The 13632-nt window shown below is 35.3% G+C and overlaps 1 protein-coding gene across 2 annotated transcripts; it reads right to left on the reverse strand.

Annotated features, from left to right (window-relative positions):
• Nucleotides 1-1658: 1658 nt before the first annotated feature.
• Nucleotides 1659-13107, reverse strand: LUM (lumican). Of its 2 annotated transcripts, none has more exons than XM_005446302.3 (3): nucleotides 12609-13107; nucleotides 8594-9490; nucleotides 1659-2686 (listed from the first exon to the last, which is right to left on the reverse strand). In XM_005446302.3, exons 2-3 carry the CDS (start codon nucleotides 9468-9470, stop codon nucleotides 2532-2534), a joined length of 1032 nt encoding a protein of 343 aa, XP_005446359.1. In that variant the 5' UTR covers nucleotides 9471-9490; nucleotides 12609-13107; the 3' UTR covers nucleotides 1659-2531. The 2 variants fall into 2 exon arrangements, with proteins under 2 accessions (XP_005446359.1, XP_055568325.1); XM_055712350.1 differs by lacking the exon at nucleotides 12609-13107 and adding an exon at nucleotides 10299-10822.
• Between the last annotated feature and the right edge of the window lie 525 nt (nucleotides 13108-13632).

Consider the following 13632-nt stretch of genomic DNA (forward strand, 5'->3'; position numbering starts at 1 on the left):
TCATGTCACTTTTATAAACTGAGAACTAGGGTACATGTATATTTTTAATTATTAGTTTCTGTAAGATATGTAGAGATCAGGAACTTATACAGTCTTCATAGTGTGATTTAGATGAATTAGTTAATGCAGAAGCAGAAATTTGCTTCTGTGTCTTACAATGTGAAAGCAAAAAGGTACTGTGTTCCATTTCTCCTTTACCAGAATGACCTTCTGCTCCTGTTTTTTCACAGGTACTGTGAAGAACAAGCTGTGTAATGTTATCCCTCCCCAGCTAACTGGGGATTTCTGAACTGCAGGACAAAGGTGTTTAAGATAAAAACTTACTGCCAAATGCCATTTTTTTCTTAGTTGTCCAAGTGCTCTTTGCAAGGTTAAGGTTCTTCGGTTTCTGAGGAAGGTCATTGGTACTGTTTGCAATTTTGAGAGGGATTTCTCCGACTGTACCCCTTGAACAGACTTCAAAATAGCTTGTGGACATCTGTGTATGCTTTATTTGCAACATAAGGGTAGAAAGCACCATAAGCAACATATTTTGATCTATCCTGAGGTGGACTGTTCTCAGTGTCAGTGTGCACACTGTTTCATTTTGCATAAAGGTAACTGGTTTACTGAAACAAACTCAAAAGAAGGATATGTTTCTGTCCTGTTTGCTAGATCAAAGCTATGCGGTGACACATCTCAATACCAGTTTGTTCTCTAAAGGTCTTAGTCTTTAGTGTATTTTCCTGTGAAGGGGACAGTTGTGTCAAAATCTCTCTGGAAATGGTTGAATGATGTTTCCTGTATCTTTTTCTATTCTTTGGGCTTTTTTGCATGCACATCTTTCTTCTTCTCCTATGTTATGATGCCTAGGTGCTATTCCATAGTGATTCCCACTTTGATGTGTTCAGAAAGCCCCAGCTTTAGCTTTTATTCTTCTATGAAAATTCTACCTTACTTTTAACAAAGGTTACTTTCAATCCTTCCTGTATGTGGGTAAAAAAAGCAGTAACACTTCTGAGTTCCAAAATGATGAAGATGAGTAAGGAAATATTTCTATTGTGTCTTGCATCTCCCCTTTTATTTTAGTCCCAGATTTCTTTGTGAATTGTGTATTGATTCTTAATATCTGGAATTGACAATGTGCCAACATCTGGAATTGACAATGTGCCAACTAAATGGTTTGGTGTGGGATGTTTTTTTTTCTGTTTTTTGGTTTTTGTTTTTGGTTTTTTTTTTCCCCCGAAGCTGACCATTTCTGCTTTTGCTATAGAAACTAGAAGAGTTTCTGTGTGAGTGTTTAGTAGTTTAGTACTTGAAAGGAAAATAGTACCCGTGGGATGATCTGTGTTTGCAAGCAAGTCATTTATGGCTCTCAGTTACTAACACATTTATTTCCATGTGTGTTCCAAGATGCTGACAACATTTGTACTATTCATTCCCAGGTAGAATATCTACTATGTCTCTATCATGAGTAGCTGTGGCTGGATTTTACTCATTGCCCACAGTTTCTAAGAAATTTCATTGTCCTTTTGACAATACTGAGAATTTAATTTGCACTATTTCATAGTACACTGACTCCCATACGGCAGACTCCATAAGACATCGACCTAATGGCCAACACAAGTGCAGTGGCATATGTTAAATTATATGTTTACAAACATATTGAAGCTTGAAAGTAGAGAAAACAGTTTATTTAACCTTACAATAAATTTTAATAATAATGGAACAGCTTTGGTTATCTTGTCTTAACCTGATTATTTTTTTTCAATTTATAAAAGAGTGACAATGCTATGGACACAAAAATACTATTTGCTATGTTTTATTTCTACAATCTGGTTAAAAGTAGCATGCAAGTAATTGAATAAAAATATTTGCATATATGACTTATTTTGAAATAACATCTATACCAGCAATGGATAAAAAATCTTAACCATGAAAGTTTAAATGAAAATATGACCAAAAGAAGAGTAAACAATGTTTTAACCTGAAAAATGTTTGTTTCCCTGTTATCTTTCATATATTGAATTAATTTAATAATGTCATGGGCTCTGAAAACATATTTTCATACACTTTAAATTGTTCTTAGATTTTCAAATATTTTTTTCCTTTGTAATTGATAACAACATGAAAAAGGCATGAATGATGATTGGTTGGAGAGGAGTCTTGTATTTACACAGGCTAGCCTATACTGCTCAGCCCTCTGATGAAACCCACCTGGCTACCATGTATGTCTGGTATCAGCTGGCATGTATTGCATGCATGGCCATAGATTTATGTCAAATTGAACGTTTTTAATCAACATACCAGCCATATGAAGGCAGATTTTGCACCATGTTTGGTCATTCTTTCACTTTCTAAACACAACTGTTTGTAAAAATATGGGAACATTTCCTTAAAGTTGCCAAGTGCATGCTAAATATTAACAAACAGAATGGATAATATGCAGATTGACACTTTTTTTAAAAGGCTTTTCCTAATTTTAAAGAGCTATCATGATGTAATTCCTGTAGTTACTGCCCCTAGAGGGGAACTGGGTGCTCCTAGGTATCTCACTCCAGTGAAACCTCAGCCGCCACCCGAAGGCAGTTGTACATTTCCTGTGGCAGGTCAGCCCGAGTCAGATTGTTTCCATCCAGCCGCAAATGTGTGATCTTGGAATAGGTCATTGGCCCAACAACCTTACAGAAGCTGCTCAACGGGAACTCTGAAACAAAGGGAACATGAAGAAAAGAAAGTGTGAATAATTAGGGCAAATAGGGGAAAAACATTATTTTTCTGCTTTTTATAAATTTTATTTGGAAATTTTGACCTTCATTTATTCTACTATTTTTCAGTATTTTGCATATCCACTGATACAATTTGCCATGAGTTTAAATAAACTAGAGGGGCTTGTGTTAGGAAAGGTTCTTTCCATTAGTTGTGAGAGGTTCAGAATTTCAAGACTGAGTTTTTCAAGCGCTATGTGCTCCCACTTGATTTTTAAGACTTTAGATTTCATATAGAGGTCTAGTCCTGCATTTAGAAAAAAAGGTAAAAAATGAGTCTCCAGTTTTAGTGGGGATGCAGAGGGAAGAATCAATTATGCTGGGTACATTACGATGGAAGCGTAAAACAGTGCTACATAAGATACTGAGGGAAGTAAAACATTTCTGGAGAAACTGAAACCATGATATGGCCCTACCCTTAAGAACAGGCAGTCCAATAGGTGTCTGTGTCAAATATTATTTTTCATGCGTCATTGTGTTTTACTAGCTTCAAAATGAAGTTTCGGGCTGGGGTTGGGGAGGAGTTTTACATTTAAATTTTATAGTTGAACCTTTCCAGAACAGTGGGATTATAAGATTAGTAGAAATGTAAAAAAATATTTTAAAAAATTTTTATTGTAATGTATAGATCATGATATATATATTTTCTTTATTCAGTTGAAGTATTATTTGGTTCACATAACACCAAACAGGTCTTGAATGGAAAACTATGTCTTGTCTCTTATGAGTATATTAAACTTAGGCCAGAATTTTCATGAAGCAGAGTTCTGTGCTCAGTATACATAAGCATACACATACGTATGTTATACATCCCTGTCATGCCAAGATCTATCCTCAAGAGAGAATGTATGTGATTAAACCTGATGTTCCCTGCATATCACATTGTGAACTCTGCAAGGATGGTCCTTCACTCTCACCCATGTTTACTTTGAGTCAGACAAAGGATTAGTCCATTGAAAAACTAAATCACTATTAAAGCAGTCTGAAGAGGCTTGTTCTTCAGGCCATTGACATCAATTGAACTCACACAGAAAATACTTTAAAGGGACTCCTTTAAGAAACCCAGTCACTAGCATGCAGACAAATTTGGTATCTTCAGTTGCTTTTATGTTGCAAAGGACTAGCTCCCATAACTTCTGAGAAATCAAGGTAGTTTTAGCAAAATCAGATACCATTTTAACTACCAATCATACGTCATTTATGAACTTTTGAAAACACCACCTTAGATATCTTTTCTGCATGATTATTTAAGATACGGTGATGGCCGAAAATATGTTGTAGTGTTAAAGGAAGTGGAGGAAATGTCTTTCATATCTCCACTTTAACTTCAATAGGATTCTTTCAGAACTGGCATTACAATAACCATCTATCATTGATGAAACATGGCTTGTGTTAACCAAGTGCAAATATGCACCCATCTGTGCACACAGCTCTTTAAAGCATGAGAACTTAGGTAATTTTTTGGACACAGAGAAGTGATGTTGGAGAATGGGTAAAGATTTGTGTGTCTTTCACAAAATAAGTTGTTTTGCATAGAGATTGAGGAAATGTACTTCAAACATTAGATGCTGATCACCAATTTGATTAAGAAAATCAAAAAAGTTTCGTAGATTTTGTATATTGTACAGCTTTCTTTTGGAAGGGTAAGAGATAAAATGTGTCCTTAATGGCACATTTATTAGGCAGTCCATATTGCAATACAGTATAATTTTAAGATTGCAGACAAATTGTAATACTCTTCCAATTCAGAATGTACCAGCTAAAGTGAACTGATGATTCCTGTGAAATTTAGAATCATATAATCTGAGAGATGTTTATAGGATTGGATCTGTGTGGAATTTTGCTGAATGAAAACATAAGTTCCTGAGACTTTGAATGTATTTGCTTGGCCTACAGGCTATACCATTAACTATTTAGGTCCACTTTTCTGCAGATAGTTTGGGTGTAATTTTTAAAGATTAGGATAAACATGAATTCTAATACAGATATTTTTTATCCATTTTCTTGACATTCAGGAATGACATGGTAAGTATACTTTGTTGAAGCTAGACATTTAAAAACTTTATAAATTTGCTGATTTGTTTTCTTTCCATATTGTTACTTTTGAGCATAAATACTTCTGGTTGCAAAACAAGGTGTTCTTATACTTCAGTAGATGTCTGATTATTCAAAGGATGTAACTTCATGCATGTAAACCACAAAATTTATCTGTGTTACCAAAATACTTATCTGTGCTGACTATTTATGAGACTGAAAACACTTTGGAAGCGGATGCAGATCTAGTCCTCACAGAAGTCAAGGAAGCTCCATCTTGGGCTTCAGTGGGATTTGTCTCCAACATTTGGTGCGCACTACGTTTGTGTATTATTTTTTTATACAGTTAATATAATTGTCAGGTTTTAGAAGCATATTAAAAATGTTGGTTTTCTAATTGTATTCTCCACTAGCAGAAAATAATATAAGTGAGTCTTGTGAAAACACTTGATGTGTTGTTACCTATATGATCTATATGGGAACTCCAATTAGTTAGACTAGAGCAATGTTGCACAAAATGTGTCAGTGGCTTACTTCCTTCCTTATTATGCTTATTAATGTTTCAGGTGTTTAAATGTCTTCTTGAATTTACAGTATTCAGGTTCAAAGGCAGTGTACCTGGAATTTTGCCTCTAGTATGGCATTCATATTTTCCCAACACAGAATTCCTGAATGAGCCAGACATTAAGAATAAGAAGGTTTGGATGAAAATTTGATTTTCATTTGAATTATTATTTTCTCACTAAAAATGTCTGTTGCCATAAGAAATTCTGATATTCTAACAAAGTACTTGAAAATTTAAAATACCTGGGGTAAAAAAATAAAAAAAAAAATCGGGAACAGGCATCCTCTCTCCTCTCCTATATCTATAGGGCAAAACAGGAGCCTAGAAACACTTATATTTTAGACAGAATTCATTTCTTATTATGTGCTAGGGGTGAGAGCGTATGCCTTGTACCTCATGAGTGTAAGCAGCCTTTAGCTAATCTTTAGAGGAAGATTAACTGTGCAAATGTTCCTTATTCAGGTGTGCAATACCGGGGGTAGCCCTAATGGAATCTGAAATCCTATACTCATCCTTGGGGGTCTGTGGTCCCACAGTAATCATGTGTGAGTTGTATCTTCCTAGGCCATTGTAAAAAAATCCTTTTGAGATTGGTGCAGTGAGCCAGGTAACAGACCATAAAGCCCCTGCACAAATAACTTTGTTTAGAATAAGTACAATTATGGTACAGGTACTGATCCAGCTGATAGACTGGAGCAGATTATTTTCACATTCCCCCTTGTTATACTCCATTCACATTGTATGTTCCTGGTGGGGTTTCCTGTGGAAGCAACAACTCTCTCCTTAACCCTTTACAAGCACAAATTAAATATGGAGAAGTCTGCATTTGAACCCTCTTCTTGTGTCACTGAAACTTTTTGATTCCTTTTTCTATCCTGCAGTTTCTTTTTGCCTTGAGGAGTCTACAAAACAAGTATGTGTGTGTGTGTGTATACATATATGTCATCCTAATAGCATCTTAGAGCATGGTAGTGAGCCACTGTTGTTATTAAACAGAAAATTCCACCCTCTAAATTACTACTAATAAAAAATATTAAAAAAAAGAAATTTCAGTTTAGAAGGTACTGTGTAGGTTTGAGCTTGGAGATCCAACAAGCATCAAGTACAGTAGATAGCGTATACAGTTGATACTTAACTTACATTTAATATAATGGATGTGCTTCATTTAATTAGAGATCAGAGGAGTTACTCTGAATTTGTCTTCACTCCAGATTGCTATCCACTTTGACCACTGCTCCACACACCACAGATGAAAACATAATGAACATAATGAAGCCAATTCTGCTATAATTTTTTTAATATATATGTTAATCAACTCTTGTTCAAAAAGTTTGAAGTCACTCAAATAGGGGTATTTCTCAAACATGTAATTTCTTTAATGAAACTCATGGACAATAACATAAAGAAATATTTCCTTTCTTTCTGGTATTACCAGAGTTGGAATCAGACTACTCTTTCTTAGACAAATATAAATGTTTATTGCTCACCTAAAGGTACCTGAGAAAAAGGTACACTAACAAATTAAGAACTCTGGAGAAATATATTTAAGTTAAATTTCAGTATAAATGAAAACTTTAGATTATGTAAGCATAAGCTGGAAGATTATACCTTTTGTACATTTAAAGGCAAATCATTACCCCTAAAACAGAAGTCTCTATCTCACAGTATTGTACCATGGGCCATAGTATGGAAGGGAAGCTTGCCTTGTTTACAGTCATCCTTACAAAAATCTCTGGCAAATTAAAAAAAACCCAACATTAAAAAAAGAAACTAGTCCTTTGTTTGAGGCCCAAATGCTCAAAGAACAGTCAATTTTTACAAAGACTAAGCACTCACTGTATGGTCAGGTGTAATGAATAGTGAACTACAAAGGCTTTGATCACAATGCTTATTCCTAACTAAATTTTGTCTCACATTGTCAGTTAGCATCCTAAGAAACACAATATTATACCTGTGAAATCAGATAGTCAAGAAAAGTTATTATTCAAGTCTGCTAGATTTTATGGTTAAGCAAAAACCAGTAGAGTGAGTTCTCTTGGGTCTGTTCATAGGGTAGCAATGACAGTGCAGCAGTAGCTGGTGCTCATCCACTCCTCACACCATCCCCTCTCATCAAAACAAGGAACTGAGATGTAATGGGGGTGGTGGGGGGTGGTGTGTGAATCATAACATTGAGGAAACTGTGAAGCATAGCAAATACAAAACGTTTCAAAAGGTCTTGTCCTCTGGTAAGTTCTGCACTCAAATATTTGACTTTAGAAGCTACATCTGTATGGACTTAGCTATGTATGGAAGAGTTAACACCGATATCCTAAACCCCTGATGGATACAAGCAGGCAAACAAAAGAGACATGTTTATGGTTTACTTTATGCCAGCTGGCAACATGATGTCACACCAGGGACCACCACTGACATAGGTACGGCTGGAGAGCTTCTGACATGGTGGTAAGGCCCCTCCAGCTCTCCAACATCTCCTTCCCACCTGAGGATTAGGAGAGCTCTGTAAAAGCCCTGTCTCAGTAGAAACCTACATGATCTCATGCAAGGTGTGACATTTATTGACTTCAGAAGAAACATTTTTTCAAATCATGATTGAATGGAAAAAGCTTGCCACCTGATCATACAATGTGGGAAGTGGGAATGAAAATTAAAATAGCTGTAGCTCTTTGGATTTCGAGATGGGTTTGGAGGGACACTGCATAGGAGGAGGGAGGAAAGAGAACAAAGCAGCTACTTTGTTGTATCTTTTTCATTGTGCTTTGTGGCTGATACCTTATGAATTTTTTGTCTTCTCCCTCTCTCCACCCTCTAGCACTTTTATAACCAGCATCCTGAAAGGTTACACATACCACAGTCAGATCCTCAGCTGCCATCTGTCTCTTTTTTGCTGACATTTGGATCTTCCACACTGATCAAACTTTTCCCATTGTTTTTTCCTCAGTTGTGTAAGACAACTGCTCTTGCTTCTATGGAGTTACTCTAATTTACACAAGATGAGAATTTGACCAATAATACCCAAGTTAGTATAAAACCAGAGATTTCTCTCTTTAGGTAATTTGAGTAGCTATCAGATAAATATCTCTCTTTTAACATTAATGTGGACAACAGTCAGAGAAATGTCAGTGTGCTAACAGTCCAACCAATACCATTTCTTCAGGCTGGTTGATCTACCCTTTCAGACACTTGCATTGTCCATCAGTGTCTAGCCCATAGTAAATATTAATGAAAATACACAAATTTAACTCACTGTTAATTTTGTTGACTTGGAGGTAGAAGTTTTCGAGGTTCTCACTGACAGTTGGAATGCTCTTCAGCTGATTGAAGGAGAGATCCAACTCAACCAGTGACGTGATATTGAAAACATTGCCTGGTATTCCAGAATCTGTTAATTTATTGTGGGATAAACGTAAATATTGCAAGGCTTTAAAACCCTGGAAGTACTCATTGGGAACATTGGAGATCTGGTTATTATCAAAATACAGCATGAGTAAGGAATGAGGCAGTCCTGTTGGTAGCTTTGTAAGTTGATTGAAACTTAAGTCAAGATACAAAAGTGAATTCAGGCCTTTAAAAGCCCCAGAAATAGAATCTGCTTTCAGCTGGTTGTTCTGGAGGTGAATGACAGTCAGATTCACCAGCCCCTCAAGTGCACCGGGATTGACTTTTGTGATCTTGTTGTGACTTAATTGCAGGTCATCCAGAGTTTTGGGGAGTGGTCCAACTGCTTCCGTCAAATTGTTGTAGTTAATGTGAAGTTTCTTCAGATTCTTTAGTTTAGAGAAGACTCTTCCCTTAATTTTCGAATTTTCCAAATGGTTGTGATCTAGGATCAGCCACTGTAGGTCTGTTACGTTATCAAATGTGTTCTCTTCAATGCCCTCAATCATATTGTTTCGAAGATAAAGGTATTTTATTCCACTTGGCACAATTGGAATGGTTTTCAGTTTAAGATTGTCACAATACATGGCAGTAGGGTAGCTTAAAGGACAATTACATTCTGGGGCACAGACTGCTGAGGATGGCCCAAAAGGATCATAACCATAATCATCTCCAGGACCATAGTCATATTGACAAAAAATGCCACTAATCAATAACAGAAAGACGGGTAGGGAGTTTAAAGTCATCTTTGCAATGTGTCTTGTCCCTGTATGGTGAAAGGGAATAAAAAAGTTATAACTTTAATTTTTAATCTCGTTCAGCAATATTTGAAATTTTACCACATAAAGCTTATAATTAAAAGCTAATTAATTTAGGCTTCCTGTTCAAAGCTACTAAATATATAATTTTGTTAGTATTGCATTGTTACTACTGAAAACCTGTAGTCCCTGTCTTGTTATAATCAGCCTTTGTAATGTAAATTTGCAGGTCATTCTGCGGCTGTAAGTAAAACATTCTTTATATCTTCCTTCGTTCATTCATTAAGTCACAAGAAGGATGATACAGCCCAAGTTTTTAAAATTTGACACAGAAGAGTTTTCAAATTCAGTTTTGCTGAAGGCCATGTTCAGAGGCAGTTCTGCCATTTAAACTTTATCAAGCAATCCTAATATACTGAATTGCCTCATATTTAATGTGGCAATTTGACTGAAGTTTGAAAAAGGCAAGGAAGTTACAAACTCAGATTAATGATCTGCTGTAGAGTGTGTTGTTAAGATTCTTGTAGTTTGAAATATCTTCTCCTCAAGGATCATGTCCATTAAAGCAAAAAGTACACTAACTGTCATACTCACCTAAAGAACAAACTAATAGAAATATAAAGCATATTCTCCTGGACATGTCAAGCAACAAAAAATGCATATGTGTGCATGAGTATGCTTTATCTAATATGGATCTACAGCAGATCTGAAACGAATGAAATTCAGATAGTGCAAATGTTCTTGCAAATTCTATATATAACAATTTTTATTACATTGTATGATCATCTTAAATCAATAGAACAATCAAGTACTTGCTTCACATAGTTGGTCTTCCAGTTCACATACAGCAGAAGGGCATTCAGTGTCAGTAAACACATCCTTGGGGATCTTTTGCTGTGATTCAGTATGACTGGTCTCACCTTTTTAAGGGCATACCTTGCTTGTCAGATACTCCACAAGATACTTATCTGTGAAGATTAGTGTCTTGCTTTTATTTCTTACTACCTAGATAGATGTGTTGGAAAAGTGAGTCTAGCATCACTGGAGTCAATGAGCTTACTTTGATTTTCACCAGTATGACAAGGCTTGGTGTACCCAACAACTGTTCAGAGATTGAGATGATTAAGAAATTCCTCTGAACCTTCTTTTAAAGTAATTTCAGAAAGCATGTGAAGCCTGTAAAGAGACCACCAGGCATTGGTCTCAGATCTGGGCAACCTTCCAGCAGAGTAAGTCAGTCTTGCTATTGGCATTGCTTAACATAGAGTACAGTTTTTAAAACAGGGCATAGTTAGAAAGTCTTCCCTAATTCTAAATTTTCTTGCTTTTATTGACTTGATAAAAGCCACATCACATTCTAGACAACTAATAATCTCAACTGAAGTACCTCTAGGCAGGGCCTATTGATCTGCTACAGTACAGCATGAATATTTTTTTTAATTATCTCCATTATCTCCATTATGTCTCATTATCTCCAGTCAATTACCCACAAAGTCACTCTGCTAAATATTAAGCTGCTGTCCCCTGAATAAGGACAACTGTATATCGTCTCCATGGCATCAGTCCCATCAGATTTAGCAATTACAAACCATAGGATAGAACAATCATTGAAATATGAGTAATCAGTGTGATTTCCTTTGTCTGTTCTTCATTACTGCATGAGAACATGTAAACTCAACCTTCAGTCCCCTGCTGGTATAAATAAGTGCAGCTCCTCTGAAAGCAAAGTCACTAGTGACACAATTCAGCTCAAAATCTGGTCCTATTTAAGCACTAAACATTAAGGATGGGGGACTAAGTGCTTCTGTATTCTAAGTGTAAGACAGAGTGTAATGGAATCCTTGGACTACACTCTTTGGCTTTACAGTGGTATTTTTACACATCTGCATCATTTTATAGTCTTACTGATAAAGTATCATAAACATGCTATTTTAAATTCCAATTATATTGTTCTTCTATTTTCAAATTACATTTGTAATGCTAAATTTTATTCCTGATATCATAGGCTGACAGTTCTTCTAAATAGTATACAAAGTTTAACTATGCAGAACCCTGAAAATAATTTTTAAAATTAGATATCAAATGTTTTTAATTACTTTATCAACAACATTTTAAAATGTAGGTGACAATTCTGTAGTGCCAGAGCATATGAGCATGTTTGTGACAAAAAATAGCACAGTAAAGTACATATGTAGTATAGATAACTTGTTTTATTCATGGATTTTTCATTCACATATCTAAATGTTTCTCTGTCAGAAGTATAAAAGGTAAATAGATTTTCTACATGTGCTTGTCTGTTGCACTGAACTGTATGAATCCAAAAGATAAATCAGAATAGATTCCTAGATGCTCATCTTATAACATAAGCAAGCTTGAACTAATTGCCTTTTTGTTCTAACCTGTTACGTTGCAAAACAAGTGTGAAAATATTTGTGAAGTTCCTCAGGCTACTTGCCAAAACATACTAAATGGCATATCCACAAAATAATCATTGGAAAAATGATTACTACAGTAGAGTAGACAAACTATTCAAAGTATTTTGGAGCTAATCTATATTACCTTAATTTTAAAGTTGTGAAACAAGATAAATAGAAACTTATCATTCAATCAGCCTTAAACTAAATATACCTTAATTCTGCAACATAAGCACTTACACAGTTTGCAAAAGATCTAATTTTTAAAAATTTCAATATTATATTTAAAATTAGCAAAAAGAAAATCAAAATACCTACAATTTCCCTCTCATAGTTTACTTGATTAATTATTTAAATATCAAGATAACTTGTCTTTTTGTAAAATGAAGCAAAATTCTTTAAGAAATCGAGTCTGTGGAACTCTTACTAATAGATTATGAATGAATAAGTAAGCAGTGAGTAGTCTTACAAATTTCTTTGTACTGTACATCAACTCTTTGAAGTAGAACAAAAAAGACTAAAAAAGAGCAACACTGATGCACAAAATACGTGAGATTGTTTTAAGGAAACTGAGAAAGCAAATCCACCAAGCAACTGTTGATTTGTGTTCAATTTACAAATTGGCAAACTTATCCTGACATGTTTTCACATTCCCATTACAGCTACACTTAAATAGCTGAACATTACGGTTAAAACATGCAGCAGCACTTACCTTACTGCCTTGAAGCTGCTTTCCTTAATTCCCAGAGCAGATGCAATAAGGGACTGTATCGACCAATATATGCTGTAAACAGTGTCAGGAGGTAAAAGTCTGCCAGATCCTCTGTGTTACAAGAGAGAAAAAAAAAAAAAAAAAAAAAAAGAAAAAGAAAAAAAGCCCTAGTCACGCTGTTCTCTGAAGCTGCTATGTCATCATGGTGATCTTGTGGTGTGGCATGTACAAAAATGCAGCTCTTTAATGAAGTGCAGGTGGATAGCATATTGTGTACAAGGACAACCCATCTGTTATTCCTGTGGGATGAGAGTATGACCAGTGTTTCACAAACCTGAGAAAGTTTAGACCACTAGCCATAGCCTTATACAAGGAATTTTTGTATTTTAGAGGGAAAACATTTTAGGTTGTAAAACAAATTGCAAACAGACTTTTGTTTTCCAACTTATTTTATACTGTTAGACATGAGCTAACAAATAGCATTCAGACCTCAATGCTGCTGTGCTTCTTCAGCCAAGTGACTCATTCATTTTTCTGCCTTTTTCTTTAACTGTCTTATGTCCACAGTAAAATAAATATCCTTAATAAAAGTTTTAGCTTAAGGATAAGAATGAAACATGCAGGATTATCTTTGAATTATAACCTTTTCCACAACATTAAATACCGAGTACAAAGCTTCTTCTGCAAAGCATTGGAATTTATTTGGTCTGGGGATTTTCTTTGGTGACTGAATGTATGTTTGTTTAATAAAAACACATCCCAGGAACATTTTTTCAGCAGTTACTGTAAACTCACTTCATGCATTTGTTCATTTTTGCACTTAAAGCTTTCTCCTGCTTTTCAGAATCTGGAACTACTCAGCTTTACGTTGTCTGTTTCTTATTCCATGGATGTAGTTCAAGAATGCATCTTAAGGCTTGGATGGGATCTTATTTTCACCAGGCAATGCCAAAAAATAATGCACTAAGACAGTAACTGTTTAAAGTGAATCTTAATGTTTCCATAAGAACCTTCCCTTATCTCT

The sequence above is a fragment of the Falco cherrug genome, chromosome 5 (genome assembly GCF_023634085.1).
Source record: "Falco cherrug isolate bFalChe1 chromosome 5, bFalChe1.pri, whole genome shotgun sequence".
Taxonomy (NCBI): Eukaryota; Metazoa; Chordata; class Aves; order Falconiformes; family Falconidae; genus Falco; species Falco cherrug.